The sequence below is a fragment of the Lissotriton vulgaris genome, chromosome 1_1, assembly GCF_964263255.1.
Source record: "Lissotriton vulgaris chromosome 1_1, aLisVul1.2, whole genome shotgun sequence".
NCBI lineage: Eukaryota > Metazoa > Chordata > Amphibia > Caudata > Salamandridae > Lissotriton > Lissotriton vulgaris.
Genome location: NC_141685.1, coordinates 173,366,668 through 173,381,963, shown reverse-complemented (window position 1 = coordinate 173,381,963; position 15,296 = coordinate 173,366,668). Strand labels below are relative to the sequence as shown.

The 15,296-nt window shown below is 48.0% G+C and overlaps 1 protein-coding gene and 1 long non-coding RNA gene across 9 annotated transcripts in view; both read right to left on the bottom strand.

The window, feature by feature from the left end:
• Positions 1 to 10,053: 10,053 nt before the first annotated feature.
• Positions 10,054 to 13,451, bottom strand: LOC147738047 (uncharacterized). Of its 8 annotated transcripts, none has more exons than XM_086952101.1 (3): positions 12,890 to 13,113; positions 12,342 to 12,637; positions 10,054 to 12,173 (listed from the first exon to the last, which is right to left on the bottom strand). In XM_086952101.1, exons 1-3 carry the CDS (start codon positions 13,111 to 13,113, stop codon positions 11,314 to 11,316), a joined length of 1,380 nt encoding a protein of 459 aa, XP_086808227.1. In that variant the 3' UTR covers positions 10,054 to 11,313. The 8 variants fall into 8 exon arrangements, with proteins under 8 accessions (XP_086808227.1, XP_086808226.1, XP_086808228.1 ...); XM_086952100.1 differs by having other exon boundaries at positions 12,342 to 12,666; positions 12,748 to 13,074; XM_086952102.1 differs by having other exon boundaries at positions 10,054 to 12,125; positions 12,462 to 12,666; positions 12,748 to 13,074.
• A 198-nt stretch (positions 13,452 to 13,649) lies between these two features.
• The window catches only part of LOC147738046 (uncharacterized), a 339,438-nt gene continuing 337,791 nt past the window's right edge, over positions 13,650 to 15,296 (bottom strand). Inside the window, exons 2-3 of the long non-coding RNA XR_015307448.1 lie at positions 14,248 to 14,417; positions 13,650 to 14,152 (exon numbers count right to left, since the gene is read on the bottom strand). This is a non-coding gene — a long non-coding RNA (uncharacterized LOC147738046). The remainder of the gene's footprint in view (positions 14,153 to 14,247; positions 14,418 to 15,296) is intronic.

The following is a 15,296-nucleotide window of genomic DNA, read 5'->3' as shown; positions in this document are numbered from 1 at the left end:
TCACCTCTGCAAAATAACATTTCTCCCCAGACCTGGGTTGATCATTTCTCCAATCTTTATTCAGTAACTCCTTTTAATGAGTCAGACACTGTGCTGGGGACTGTGTAAACAGACAACTCTATAGCTGCACCTGGCCCTTTCCTTGACCTGGCCAACATCCTCAGCTCTGGATGCAATAACCAGAGGTAGAGCTTCAGGATTAGACAGCATTCCAGCTTATATCCTTCTGCTACAAACAGATAAATTGTCTTGGTATAACCTTTTCTTAACTAATGCCATTATCAGTGGTGCCCCAGTACCAGACTCTTGGAAGTAAGCGGACGTGGTACCGATATACAAGAACGGAGATAGATTCCATCCAGCCAATTACAGGCTGATCAGCTTGATCAACTGTGTGAAGAGCATTTCTCCCCAATTGGTCTTGAGCAGGATTGAGGAATGGACTGCAGCTAAAGCCATTGTATCCCCCTTTCAGACAGGCTTTCGGAAGAAGATATCCACGATTCATCAGGTTTCCGCTTCCTTTTATTCTATTGGAAGATCGTTGTGGCCGGCAGGGCAACTTGTATGTTGCCTTCATTGACCTTAAATCTGCTTTTGACCTGGTTCCACAAAGCAGGCTATGGCAGGTTTTGGGTGATATGGGCCATACCAGGAGGCTCTTGAGCCTATTGACCCGTCTACATGAGAGTAATTATGCCCACGTTCGCTGGAGAACCCAGGGCCAGGTGACTGAACGATTTCCTATCAATTAAGGTGTTCGCCAAGCTGTGCACTGGCACCCACCCAGTTTTCTTTATTTCTTAATGTTGTTCATTATCTGCCCTCTTTCTCAATTGATGCACCATCCCTGGCTGGCACAAAATGAACAAGTTACTGATCTTATTTATTTATTTGATTTGATTTGTAAAGCGCGCAAATACCTGAAGGTGTCTCGGCGCTGGGGACAACGAGCATGAACCAGACTACAGAGTAGCTTATTGAGTAAACAGCCATGTTTTTGTCATTTTTCTGAAAGCAAGTGAGGACTGGATGGCTTAGGGAGTTCCAAAGTTTCGCTGTAGCAACAGTGAATCGCTGGACCCCATGATGCTGTCTTAGTACGAGGGACATTTAGCAGGATTGCTGTGGAAGAGCGTAAGGCCCAATTTGGAATGTAAGCAAACAGAGGTCCTGAGTTGCGTGAAGCTTTGTATGCAATACAGAGAGCTTTAAACTTAATTCGATTTTTCACGGGGAGCCAATGATACTGGTGAAGTATATGTGAGATGGATTTGTATTTTTGGCTGCTGAGTTTTGAACCACTTGGAGTTTATGGAGGACTTTGCTCTGAGCATTATTAAGGATCCCATTGCAATAGTCAATGGTGGGCATAACTAAGGTGCTTACTGGTGTCTTTCAAGTCCCAAGAGGTAGGAAAGGTAAGAGCTTTTTTATCATTCACAATTTATGGAATGATGATGAAACCACAGCGTTGGCATGAGGGACAAAGGACGGGGGTGTGGCTTGGATGCCGATGCAGGCAGCGGTGTGAGCGCTGAGCTCTGCCCGCGAACACCTGCTGTAATCCTGTTAAATGACCCCCTAGGGCCCCCCCCAGGCACCACCGGGGGGCGACGCGACAGAGAAGAGCAGGCCCTGGGCGATTTGGACTCACCCGACGGCGCAGCCCGATACCTGTGAGGGGATTCCGGAACTGCGCTTGCCGCGATCAGCTCACTCAAAATGGTGGCTCCTCGGTGTTGAGAGGAGCTGCGAAGCGCCGTGAGTGTTGTGGGTGGCTGCTGAGACTGCACTGCGGAGCGCGCTACCCTTTGCGGCGGACGGACTGAGAGGAGACTACATCGGCTGGGGCCCCGAGGCTAAATGGGCAGTGAGTCACTGAGCCCGGTGCCAAAGGAGCGGAGCGGTCCTGGAAGAGGAGTACTACTGGTGGGGGCTTCTCTTTGGTGGAGCCGCTGCGGAGGCCGACCTGCGCTGACTGGAGGTTTCAGCCGGAGCACCGGTGATTGCGTCGAGCGGGCCGGGGGTGCCCGGGAGGCGGGAGAGTGGGGCCCTGATCCGCCCTTGCCCTGCACTGCGGACCGGAGGCCATTGGAAAGGAGGCCGTGATCCGGAGCTCGCGGAGGGTGGGGCCTTGACCCGCTCTTGTCCTGCATCGCGGACCGGAGGCCGTTGGAGGAGAGACTGTGATCCGGGGCTCGCTGAGGCCTGTGGGGCTCAAGGGGCTGAACCGGAGAGCGAGGTGAGACGGCCGCTGGAGCTCTGGATGGCGGAGGCACACGCATTTGGCCCTGAGGTGCGGCTAGCGGCCTGGAAACGCGAGGGCTGAGCCAGGTGCCATGAAACACTGGCTGACTATTGCGGAGCGCTCGGTTGCTCTGCCCAGGACCTACGGGGGGCTGCCTGCACGTGGATGGAGCCGCGTAGTGGATAGATGGGAGGCCAACTGCCCAGGGATATTGGCTGGCACTGAGCGGCGTGGGCTTGAGGTCGCAGCGGGCCCAATGAAGGAGCGGCCCTACCGGGAGCTGGGAAGAAGGGCACTACCTGCACAGTACTGCGGGGATGCTGAGATGCATGAGTACTGGCGTGGGCCCGGCGCTACCCTGCATTGAGCTGCGGGGTGACCACCTGGCTCACGAGTGTGTTGAGACACACAATCCTGACCTGGCTGCCATGTCTGGGCCTACACAGTTGGCGTGATGCACGGTAGGCACTGGATTGAAGTGCTGATAGAGGCGACTCAGCGGAAGATGAACTGAACACCTGCTCAGAGCCCTGGAGGACCTGCCGGACTGAGGCTTGGCCCCGTACCTGCCCGACGAGTGCGGTGCGTTTGGGGTCCACGGGCCCTTCCTCTGAACTAGGCCTGCTGACACCATGGGCAAGCCCCGAGGGAGGAGAGATGAAGATCCCCAGTCCTCTGACGCAGAGTCCCCATCTCAAGCTAAACAAGATGCGCACGACCTGGCACAGGAGCCTGGACTGCAGCAACAGCTGGATAAGATACTATCCGCCATCGCTAACTCGCAAACAGCCCTGCAGCAGGACATTGCACAAGTGGCGACTGGGCTGAGCCTACTGCGGGCGGACCACTCGAAACTATCAGACCGGGTGAAACATGTGGAAGATGTGATCCAAGAGGTAGCATCTGCACAGATGCTGCAACGATGACGAGCGCCTTAGACCGGATAGCAGTGCTGGAGAAGCGCACGGAGGATGCAGAAGGAAAAAATAGGCGCAACAACATTTGTGTGGTGGGTCTGCCTGAGAAAACAAAGGGGTCAGACATGGTGAGATATCTGGAGGATTGGCTGCAAACGGAGGTGGCACCTGAGGGCTTATCTGCCTTCAACACTCTTGAACGTGCGCCCCGCGTCCCTGCTAGAGCCCCACTGCAGGGACGACCTCCTAGACCGGTGGTGGCACGCCTGCTACATTTTAGAGACAGAGACTTGCTTCTTCAAAAGGCACGCACAGATGGACCCTATCAGGTCGGCAATAGCAAGGTCACCCTATTCCCGGATTATTCATTTGAGACTCAACGGCCCCGCGCGACCTTCCAAGCTGTGGAAAAAGAACTGCGCACAGAGGGAATACAATATTCCCTGTTATTCCCGGCCAAGGTTCGCATAATACTGGATGGGAAAACGAGTTTTCATGAAGCGCCGGAGGACGCGTGGACTTGGCTAGAATCCTATTGTGCTGGGAGGGATGGACCGGAACGCGAGGCAAGGGCAATGGCTGAGGATTTGCTACCCCGAAGATCACAGCGTATAAGACGCCGGCGGCGAGATCTGTGGAAACCATCGACCTCACAAACTGAGCTGGAACACAAAGGGGCGTTGGCGGCGGTATCAGCGATCTCTGACGAACTGTTGCTGACTTCTCCGAGAGGTTCGGACCTGGAGAACGATAAGGATGCGTCAGAGGCGGACACTTCAGCATCAGACAGTGTGTACTTACCACTGGTTACATCGAGAACGGCGGACGGCCTGATGGATGAGTAGACTGTGTATTGTACGGGGAGGGGGGCCTGCTATGGTCTAGTGTGGAGTGAAAACGAGGGGGGTATTGCAAATGCAGTGCACCCCTTAGGGGTCTTACTGGCACTAAACTAAAGGAGAACCCGGGCTTCACTCAGGGTGGACAGTATGGACTGTAGCTTAGGTTAACGCGATGTGTGGAACTATGCTTGGGGGGAGCTGAGTGGGAGGGAATAGTGGGGGGTTCTAGGGGCGGAGGCTGGGTGTGGCGCTGACTAACTACTGATTGTGTGCTAGGCTCTTTCCAGCCCCCACCGGATGGTGCCCAGTTAGAAGGCCTTGATACCGGTTGAGGCATACGTTGGGCTAGTTTGGATGGGATTCACTACGTTAGTGCCTGTTCTTGGGGGGGAGGGCGGTGTTGAGGGTGGGGTGGGATTGTTGGGGGAAAGAAATGATTTATATGGGGGAGGTGTAATGTGAGGTTTCTGTGTTTTTTAAGTCGATTCTATGGGTCCGTTACCTGATGTGAAATGTGTGACTTGGAATGTGCGGGGATTGCACTCCATGCAGCGCAGGTATAAAGTCCACTCCTATTTAGTACGTAGAGGCGCGCAGATAGCCTTCCTGCAAGAAACACACCTGACTAGAGCAGAAGGGCTGGCGCTGCAGCGCAGATGGCGAGGGCAACTTTATTACACTACTTACTCAGCTTTTGCGCAAGGGGTGCTGATTTCGATTAGGGCTGGGGTCCCCTTCCAAATGATTGACCACCTGGTAGATCCTGAGGGCCGCTATGCTGCGGTCCTCGGAAGCCTCTATGGGCGGAAGGTGAAACTTTGCAGCATTTATGCCCCTAATGTGGAGCAGGCGCCCTTCTTGGAGAGCTTATCTGTCACCCTAGCTGACTATTTTACGAACCTGGATCTGATGGGTGGGGATTTTAACTCTATTGTGGATGTGGCTATGGACAGATCGTACCCTCCGCAACCCACCGCCCCGATTCATACATTGGCGAAAAGCAGAGCTCAGTGGCAGAATCACTGCGGCTTTGTGGATGTTTGGCGAGTGCAGCACCCGGATGATAGGGATTATTCGTATTTCTCGGCTTTGCATGACTTGCATGTTCGGCTTGATGCGGTCTTATGCAGCCCCGGATTGGCGACCATGGCGCTTGGTAGCGAATATTTATCGCGCACCATCTCAGACCATAATCCATTATTGGTGAGCTTCTGTTGGGTTGCGGAGCGCCGTATAGTTCCGACCTGGAAGCTGCACGTGGTGTTGCTGGAAGACCCAGCCTTCCATACTGAACTGGTTGTGGGTATTGAGCGGTATTTTGTGGAAAATGAAGGCTCGGCCTCAACGACTGCCCTGGAATGGGACGCTTTTAAAGTAGTGATTCACTGGATTTGTATTAATAAATGGGTGGGTGTGCGGAAGCTATTCCTGCAAGAAATTGAAACTAAGGAACAGGACCTTAGGGAGGGTGAAAGAGCCCACTCTGGTGGCACCGAGGACCGGGACACGCTCCAGGCCCGGAGAGAAACAATAGCAGTGGTCGTGGAGCGCTTATGGCGCTTCGACAACAGAGCTTACTTAGCCCGCGCACATGCTGAACGGGATAAGGTGGGTAAGCTATTGGCATGATTGGCCGATCTCACCCCTAGGTGTGTGCCCATATTGGCATTGACTTCATCGTCGGGACGACTGTAATATACACAACATCAAATAAATGATCGGTTTAGGTCCTTCTACGCAGACTTATATACCAGTTGCTTACAAACAGGGGAGATGGATGTGCAGGCATCTTTGGAGGACCTCGAACTGCCTACCGTCAAGGCGGAAGAGGCGGAGTCCCTTGGTCGGGACATCACACTCACTGAAATTCGTTGGGCTATTAAACAATTGGCGCGCAACAAAACTCCGGGCAGCGATTGGTTGCCCATAGAATTCTATTTAGCATATGTCGACCTCCTGGCCCTCAGACTGTTGACGGTATATAAAGAGGCCAGGCAGGGGGGTGTGTTGCCGACCTCCACCAGGGAGGCCATCATCATTCCCCTCCTTAAATTAGGGAAGACCCCGACCGACTCGTCCGCGTACCGAACTCTATCTATGCTCACCACGGACTATAAAATACTGAGTCATGTATTAGCTACGAGACTTCTTCCCTTAATGATGCGGCTGGTACACTCGGACCAGGCCGGCTTCAATCCGACTCGCAATACTGCTGGCAACATACGCAGACTAATACGGATACTAGATGGGGACAATGGAGTGGAGGGGCACGCAGTTGTCCTCTCGCTGGACATTGCTAAGGCATTTGACAGCTTGGACTGGCCCTACCTATTCTCAGTCATGAAAGCCTTCTGGCTTGGCGAGGGATATACACGCTGGACTGAAATATTATATTCGTCGGCAAGCGCCAGAGTGAGGGTTGGCAGAATTGTATCCTCTTCGTACCCAGTAGGGCGTGGTACTAGACAGGGGTGCCCGTTCTCCCCGCTGCTCTTTGCCCTAGCGATGGTACCGTTAGCGGCGAGGGCCAGGATGGGGAGGGGGTTCCGGAGCTTGAGGCTCTGTGGTCAGTCACATTATATCTCATTATATGCAGAAGATCTGCAGCTGTTTTTGAGAGATGCGGGAGGCGCATTGGAGGGAGCGCATTCCTTGCTCAGCCAATTTGGGGATATCTCTGGCCTGCGAGTAATTGGGCGAAGACATGTGTGTTTCCGGCGGCCGGAGCGTGTTTGGGGACGCATGTTTATCATAGGCAGGAAGATCTGCTTGAAGGTAACATAGGTAGAGCGTTACGGGGGGCTTAAGGGCAGCATGCATTTCTGAGGGACTCTGCCACTGTTGGTAGTAGGCAGAGTAGTATTGTTGAAAATGGTGGCGCTCCCTCGGCTTTTATATTTCTTCCGGACCTTGCCTATACGTATACCCGTCGCACTATTACGGCAACTCTGCTCTATGGTTGGGGGCTTTATTTGGGGAATAGGGAGGCGCCGAGTGATCCGCCTAAGAGCTGAGGGAGGCCTAGCTAGCCCTGATTTTGAATTATATTATTTAGCTGCACAGTTACAACACCTCACCCAGGCGGTGGCGCAGGAGTTTCGAGGGCCGGAGCGAGAGCCAGTTGTTCCGCGGCATGTTCTATCGTTTGTGGTACTGCAGAAAAGGTTACGGGCTACCGATTTGTCATCTGCAGAATGTGTCCTGAGACATTGCTGGAAACGCTACCACAGCAGAGTTGGGGTACAGCGACCTTACGCCCCGGAAATACCGTTGGGCATGTGCACGGCCCTGCCACATGGCAGGGCCGTGCACATGCCATGTGCCATGCCATGCTCCTCGCGGAGTGGGAAACACTGGGACTCCAGATGGTGGGCGATCTATATGGAGATGGTTTACTATTACCTTATGGCGCATTACAGGACACCTTTGGATTCCCGCAGGGTCAATTCTTCTTGCATGCAGCCTTGGTTGCCGCCATCCAGAAGCACTGGGGACTGGCCTTTCGGAACCGCCAACGAGCGAGGCGTGTCAATGTGTAGTGATGGCGGCGGACACGTATAAGGCGGTCACTTGTTGATATAAACGTATGCTGGGAGAGGGATTGGCACCGCAGCAGAGGTTACGTGAGCAGTGGGCGGTGGATTTAGCTAAAAAGATACCTGAAGCAGCCTGGTCGCAGATACTTAAAAGAGCATGGAAGGGCACCAGGAATGCTAGATTCCAGCTGATTCGATTTTTTATATTGCACAGGGCATATCTTACGCCGGCTAAAATCAACTAATATTTCCATGTTAATACGGCTCTTTGCTCCGTTGTAGATTGGACATATTGGGAAGAGATAACCGCTTTACTCTGTAATATAACGGGCCAACAGATTGCTCCGAATGGGGGGACTTGCCTGCTACATTGTTTTCCGCATACTAGCAAAACAAAGTTAACTAGCAAATTCATAGACTTGGAATTGGTGCTTGCTAAACGAGAAATTACATCCCACTGGAAAGCAGCGGCGGGTCCTAGCTATATAAGGTGGAAATCTGCATTCCTTAAGTGGGCAAACAGCGAGAGCTCAGTTCGATTACAGCAAGCCCATAAATCCCATAATCACAAGGCATTAGAGGCGGCGCGAGCCTGGGAGGCCGTTGTGACAGAGCTGAAAGCGACAGATCTAGAAACTGACTCAGAGGCGAGCGCATTAATGGCTGAGGGAGACCAGTAGACTAGGTATCTTGATATTGAGGTGCAGAACGTGAGGCGATTCCCGGCTTCCATAGTAGTCAGGATGCTTAATAATGTTAAAATGAGGTCACCTGGGGAACCCGTACAATATGACTCACCATTTGATCCCACTTAGCCTTAAGACAGTAGCGCCGGCAGGGGGGTGAGGGGGAGGTCGATTTTGGGGTGGGCATCTGAGGAAGAGTAGGATGAGGCTTTGATGCAGAAGACATTAATCACAGTAGCATGGAGAATTATAGGAACTTTTGACACTGTGGCAATACTGGTATTGAGGTGTATCTGTGTCTGGGGTTGAGTTGGGATCGTTGGATAACCTTGATTGTGTAACAATGTCACTATCTCCTTCTTCCTAATGGTCGGGCCCCATGTAGAGGCAATTGTCCACCCTCCTATTTGTTGTGGGTGTTTGAAAATAACAAATAAAAAAAATAAAAAAATGAGGCACAAAGGATAGTCTGTCGTCAAATATGACGCCCACATTTCTGACTTTGGTGACTGGCAGTGGAAGGGGCACCAAAGAAGATGGCCACCATGAAGAAGACCAATTTGGCAGTAATTTGCTGAATATCATAACCTCTGTTTTTGCAGAGTTATTAATGCAATTGTTGGCCATCCAACAACTGATGGCCAACATGCCTTTCTGGAAATTAAGCTGCTACTTCATCACCATCAGCGGTCAAGGTTTTCCGGCCCACCATCACAGGAGGGCTGGTGCAGCTTCTCACAGACAAGACAGTCAATGACGATGGTCTCATCAGGAAGAGTCACTTAAACTTGTTTGACAGCGAACCGAGGATTCACTGGCTGCAGTTGTTTGGTCCGACGAACAGGAGCTGGAACCGCTTAGTTGAATTTGACTTCCTCCCAGGTACGGTGCCCCGAGATACAGAAGAATCTCTACTGGGTTGTATTGAATATAGTTGAAGAGCATATTGGAGAGGCGGTGGTCTACCGTCCTGATGAGACCATGGTAATTAACTGGAACGGTCGAAACATTAACTATACAGGGACTATTTCATATAAATTATGTCTTCTAAGAATCGCCATTGCTTAACTTGTATTGTACAAAAGTATTTACAGCCCCGTTTCTGTGTACAAAATGCGGATCGGACTGTTTTATCATCATATCACTTTCATCTTGAGCACTGCGCAGTCATCACTCAACGATTTATATATACACTTGCTGATGAGAACACAATTAGAATTTTGAGAAATGAAAAGGCCTCATCTGAATTCTAATCATGGTAAAAATGGTGAATTAATATCTGCCCAGGGCCTGCATATGTGATACAGACCTGTGAGATAATGAACTCATAGGCCTCTGTAGTTGTTCACAGTGCGCCTGGGAAGTGCCTCTTTGAGTCTCCGCTTGTCACTTCTGTAGCAGATTGACGTCGACACTGAGCTGCATGTTGTCTCCTACTCTGCTTTAAAGTTGGAGGACCCAGTCTGGTGTGTGGGGAATATTCACAAGGTGAGGAATCTGCAGGTAAAGGAGTAGCGACCAGAAAGAGCGTTACCAAAGGCAAGTAACTGGTTTGTTATGTTTTCCTGCTGTTGTATATTATCTCATTTTGGGTGGTGAACTCCGCAGGCGGAGTTTTCCATACTCCACGGAGCTCACGTAGTTCCTAAAAACTCTGCTACGTGGAGCGTAGCAAGGTTTTTTTCAACGCTCACACTCTTCAACGTTATGTGCTGGAGCGAAGAAAATCCACCTCCTGATGAGATTTTTCCTTGCTCGCGCTTGCCATGGTCTAGTAGGCAAGCAAAATCAACCACCTGGCGAGATTTCTCAAAGCGGGTCGTCGGATTTCTCAATGCAAGTGGTCGTGGCCGGTCACACCACTCGCATTGAGAAACCTTCCTTCGCATTCACAAAGCTGCCACTTGAGTCGAAGCCGCTGCATCCTCTTGTGCTGCACATGGTGCCTTTCGCAATTATTTTTATAGGGCAGGACAAACACCAGGAGATCAAAATCACCACGAACGGCATGACCCTTACGCACTCCGATGCTTGCGGAAATCTGCGTAGACCGCCAGTGTTTTTTTGTCACTTTGCGGAGTTCTTCATTGAGGAACACCGCATAGGCTTAATCTTACCATGAAAATATAGATGTCATATGTTAAGAAACAAGGGTGAGTAGAAACGTTTTGGGTGGAGTAAAATTTAAGACATTAATATTGTGATTTGTTGGGCAATTAGTTGATTTTTGCAAGCACTAACACTTCTCCGTGTCAAGTAAAGACCTTAAGAGTTTTGTAACTTTCAGATACTCAAATTGTGGATTCGGTTGCAATTTAAAAAAATTCCAGGCCTGAAATTTCTTTGGAGGTTGCATGCGGGCAGACTAAGTTATCCCGCAAGAGTTTCTTGATGAATCCTATTGCAACTACAATATGTGCTCTCTCATGTAAAGTCAGGTTGTTAGAAGCTTTTCTGCAACTCAAGATACACCTTACTGTTCACCTCATATGGATGTATTTCTCATGTTTAGTGAGATCTCCTTTCTGAGTAAAACATTTCTGGCTTTCCCCTCCTGTATTAGGCTTTAGTCCAGTGGGAATTCTCTCTTGTGAAGTGACATTGTATTCAAGACTAAACCTTATCTGACATTCAGAACACACATACATGATGTTCACTCTTCTAGTGAGCACCTTGATTGCATTTCGAGCACTCATAAGGTTTTTCCCTAGAGTGGGATCTCTCATGAAGCATAACTCTGTCTTTCAGATACAAGCTTTTAAGGCATAAGGATTTTCTCCAGTGTGGAGCTTCTCATGGTGAGATATCGTTTTTCTCTGCAGCTTTTCTGGCATTCAGGGCACTCATAAGGTTTTTCATTAGTATGGAGTCGCTTATGGTTATTGAGGCTCTGCCTATCAAATAGCTATTTCTGGCATTCACAGCATAGGTAATGTTTTCCCCCTCTGTGCGTCTGCTCATGTAGAGTGAGATTGCGTTTAAAATTGATGCTTTTCTGGCACTTGGAGCACTGAATTATTTTGACAGTGTGTTTTCGTATGGCGCTTGTAACCATCTCTACCTCGGAATCTTTTCTGACGTTTAGAGCACTGATAATTTTTTTTCCCCAGTGTGGATTCCTACATGTTCAGTGAGATGAGATTTTTGGCTGAAACATTTTAGGCATTCGGAGCACTGATAAGGCTTTTCTCCAGTGTGGATTCTTATATGATGAGTGAGACTGATTTTTCCACTGAAACATTTGTGGCATTCAGAGCACTGATAAGGTTTTTCCCCAGTGTGGCTTCTTATATGCTGAGTGAGACTGCTTTTTCCACTGAAACATTTGTGGCATTCAGAGCACTGATAAGGTTTTTCCCCAGTGTGGGTTCTTATATGCTGAGTGAGACTGATTTTTCCACTGAAACATTTGTGGCATTCAGAGCACTGATAAGGTTTTTCCCCAGTGTGGCTTCTTATATGCTGAGTGAGATGGCCTTTTTGACTGAAACATTTGTGGCATTCAGAGCACTGATAAGGTTTTTCCCCAGTGTGGGTTCTTATATGCTTAGTGAGATCGAATCTGTTTATGAAACATTTCTGACATTCAGAGCACTGATAAGGTTTTTCCCGAGTATGGATTCTTATATGCTGAGTGAGACTGATTTTGTTTAGGAAACATTTCTGACATTCAGAGCACTGATAAGGATGTCCCCCTGTGTGGGTTTTTATATGCACAGTGAGAAAGCGTTTGTCACTGAAACATTTCTGGCATTCAGGGCACTGATAAGGTTTTTCCCCAGTGTGGATTCTCACATGTTCAGTGAGATGAGATTTACGCCTGAAACATTTCTGGCATTCAGGGCACTGATAAGGTTTTTCCCCAGTGTGGGTCCTTGTATGTAGAGTGAGTCCTCCTTTGTCACTGAAACATTTCTGGCATTCAGAGCACTGAAATGGTTGTTCCACAGAGTGGGTTATTGCATGTCGAGAAAGGCTTTGTTTGTAACAAAACCTTTTCTGGCAATGAGAGCACTGATAAGGTTTTTCCCCAGTGTGGAATCTCAAATGTGCAGTTAGATGTGATTTACGGTTGAAATGTTTTGGGCATTCAGAGCACTGGTGAAGTTTTTCGCCAGTGTGGAATCTCAAATGTGCAGTTAGAAGTGATTTTTGGTTGAAATGTTTTGGGCATTCAGAGCACTGATAAGGGTTTTCCCCAGTATGGATTCTTATATGCCGAGTGAGACGGATTTTTTCACTGAAACATTTCTGGCATTCAGAGCACTGATAAGGCTTTTCCCCAGTGTGGATTCTCACATGTTCAGTGAGATGAGATTTACGCCTGAAACATTTCTGGCATTCAGCGCACTGATAAGGTTTTTCCACAGAGTGGGTTAATGCATGTTGAGAAAGGCTTGGTTTGTTACAAAACCTTTTCTGGCATTCAGAATACTGGTAAGGTTTTTCGCCAGAGTGGAATCTCATATGTTTAGTAAGTTTAGATTTACGGCAGAAACTTTTTTGGCATTCAGCGCACTGGTAAGGTTTTTCGCCAGAGTGGAATCTCATATGTTTAGTAAGTTTAGATTTACGGCAGAAACTTTTTTGGCATTCAGCGCACTGGTAAGGTTTTTCCACAGAGTGGGTTAATGCATGTTCATCTAGAGTCGCTTTGAAACTAAAACTTTTCTGGCATTCAGAGCACTGATAAGGTTTTTCCCCAGTGTGGATTCTCATATGCTCAGTGAGATAAGATTTACGCCTGAAGCTTTTTTGGCATACTTTGCACGGAGAGTGGTTTTCCCCAGTGTGGATTCTCATATGCTCAGTGAGATAAGATTTACGCTTGAAACTTTTTTGGCATACTTTGCACTGAGTGTGGTTTCCCCCAGTGTTCATTCTGTCAAATTCTGTGAGATAAGATTTATGGCTGTATCTTTTTTGGCACATGTAACTTTTTTCCCCAACTTAGGTTATTTTGCCTTGATTGAGGCGGTTTTTAACAATGAATTTGTTCTCACAGTCTGTGTTTTTATAAGGTGTATTCCTAGAGTTAATATCTCTACGATTAGTTTTCTCTTGCTTACATGCCACAGTAAGAGTTAACCCGATTTTAGAGTCAGGCTTGTTTAGATAATGTTCAGCATTTATCTCTAAAAGAAATTGTGTGTAATCTTCTTAACACTTGAATTGAGCAAAATATGTCTCGAAGCAGCCCTGTAACACCTGTCGAAATGTTTCTAGCCGATAATAGTCTTTAGGTTATAGCCTATCCGGCACCAACTTCTTTTGTGACTGGAGACTTTCTCAAATCTATTTGTATAGGTTCTTAACAATGCAGTGATAAGGTGTTAGTCTGATATTTAATAATTAAACTGATAATTACCTTTTTGCACTGACATAATGGCAGTAACTGATGGTGTTTGAAATGCACAGTACTATTGTGGATCACCAGTTGCAGAACATCAGTTCCTCTTACCCTTTCTTTGTTTGGTGTAAGGTTAAGATTTGTAGTTCTGAAGACGAGGATTTATTTACATTACCTATAGCGCAACTGTGCTCATTTAATCCATTCTTATCTTGAACAGTTTTACATACTCCTCACGCACAGCAGCTAATGTTGAGGCAATTTACATAGAATTACAGAACAGTACACAATAAAAAGGAAACAATCTGAGATGGTTATGAACACAATAAGGTGGTGAATTTTTAAGGTTTTCGCAATAGTGAGCAGAGTGGGTCGTGGTTTTCTACCATAGGCAGATAGTCTCAAACTTGTGTAACTGGTTAAAAACGGTTGTTGAACAAAGGTGATTTTCCAATCTTTCGGTTGTTAAAGTGTCAGCTTCGGAGTCTTCTCTCAGCGTCTTTTTTCCTTGATGGTATGCAGAAGATACCTTTTGTTATAACTTTCTTTTATGCAGTGTGTGCTTCCTCTCTGGAATTACATGATGTTTTAGATGAACGTTATTCTGTGCACAGATATGGCTTTGCTCTTGGTTAATGAAATACTAAATTAGAGACTTCACTTACAGTATAGTACTTTCCTCAGCTCCCACTTCCTCGCCACATCGAGATTTTGGAAATTGTTTAAACGTAGAAGGCTGGATGTCCTTCAGTTTTTCAAAATAATCCTTCCTATGGCACTGACTTCATGGTGCCTGGTGCTAAATCTTGCTTTCTTCGTCAGTAATTTCAATCACCTATAGTATTAAAATTAAATAGTTAATACAAGGAAATTTCCCAAAAATATAATTTACAAGCCAAATCAATGCAGAGTTGCAGAATTTTGACAATGTTGAGCTGTTTTTCAGACAGAGCAGAGTGTAGAATGGTAGCCTGAGAGTACTTGGATGTAGGAGTGAGGAATTATAGAATTTTCAACATTTTATTAAGCTCACAAAGGATATATGCACCCTATGGACTTGTAACATTGAATCCCAAAGGCAGAAATTAAAGTCATATGCACTGGCACCAAACAGATATTTAAACAAGCATTGGAAATGCAATAGGTCTCGCCATAGGATAGTTTCGAGTTTTTGGTGTGGAAAAGGTTTTTTTTTTTTGTAAAGTTTTTTTCCCTTCTAAATAAAAGTATTAATTTTGTTTTTAGATTTGTGATTATTTTAGCAAATAGAGGGGGGGGGGGGGGTGAGAGCGAAGGACGGAGGGGAGAGAGAGGGGGGGAGAGAGGAGAGAGAGACAGAGATGGGGAGTGAGGAGTGAGGAGAGGTAAGAGAGGGAAAGAGAGAGAGGGAAAGGGAAGTGAGGTAATGGGAGAGTGGGAAAGGGAGAGAGGGAAAGGGAGAGAGGGTAGAGGGAGTGAGGGAGGGTTTAGAAGAGAGGGGGAGGACGAGAGCGAAGGACAGAGGGGGGAGGGAGGGAGAGAGGAGAGCAGGCAGAGGGGGAGATGGGGAGAAGGAGAAAAATTAGTGCGGAGGGAAGGTAAAGGGAGGGAGAGAGGAGAAAGAGGGGGAGAGGAGAGAGGAGAGAGGGAGGGAGAGGGTGAGAGAGGAGAGAGGAGTGAGGAGAGAGTGAGAGGGAAGTGAGGGAAAGGGAGTGGGCGGGAAGAGAGAGTGGGG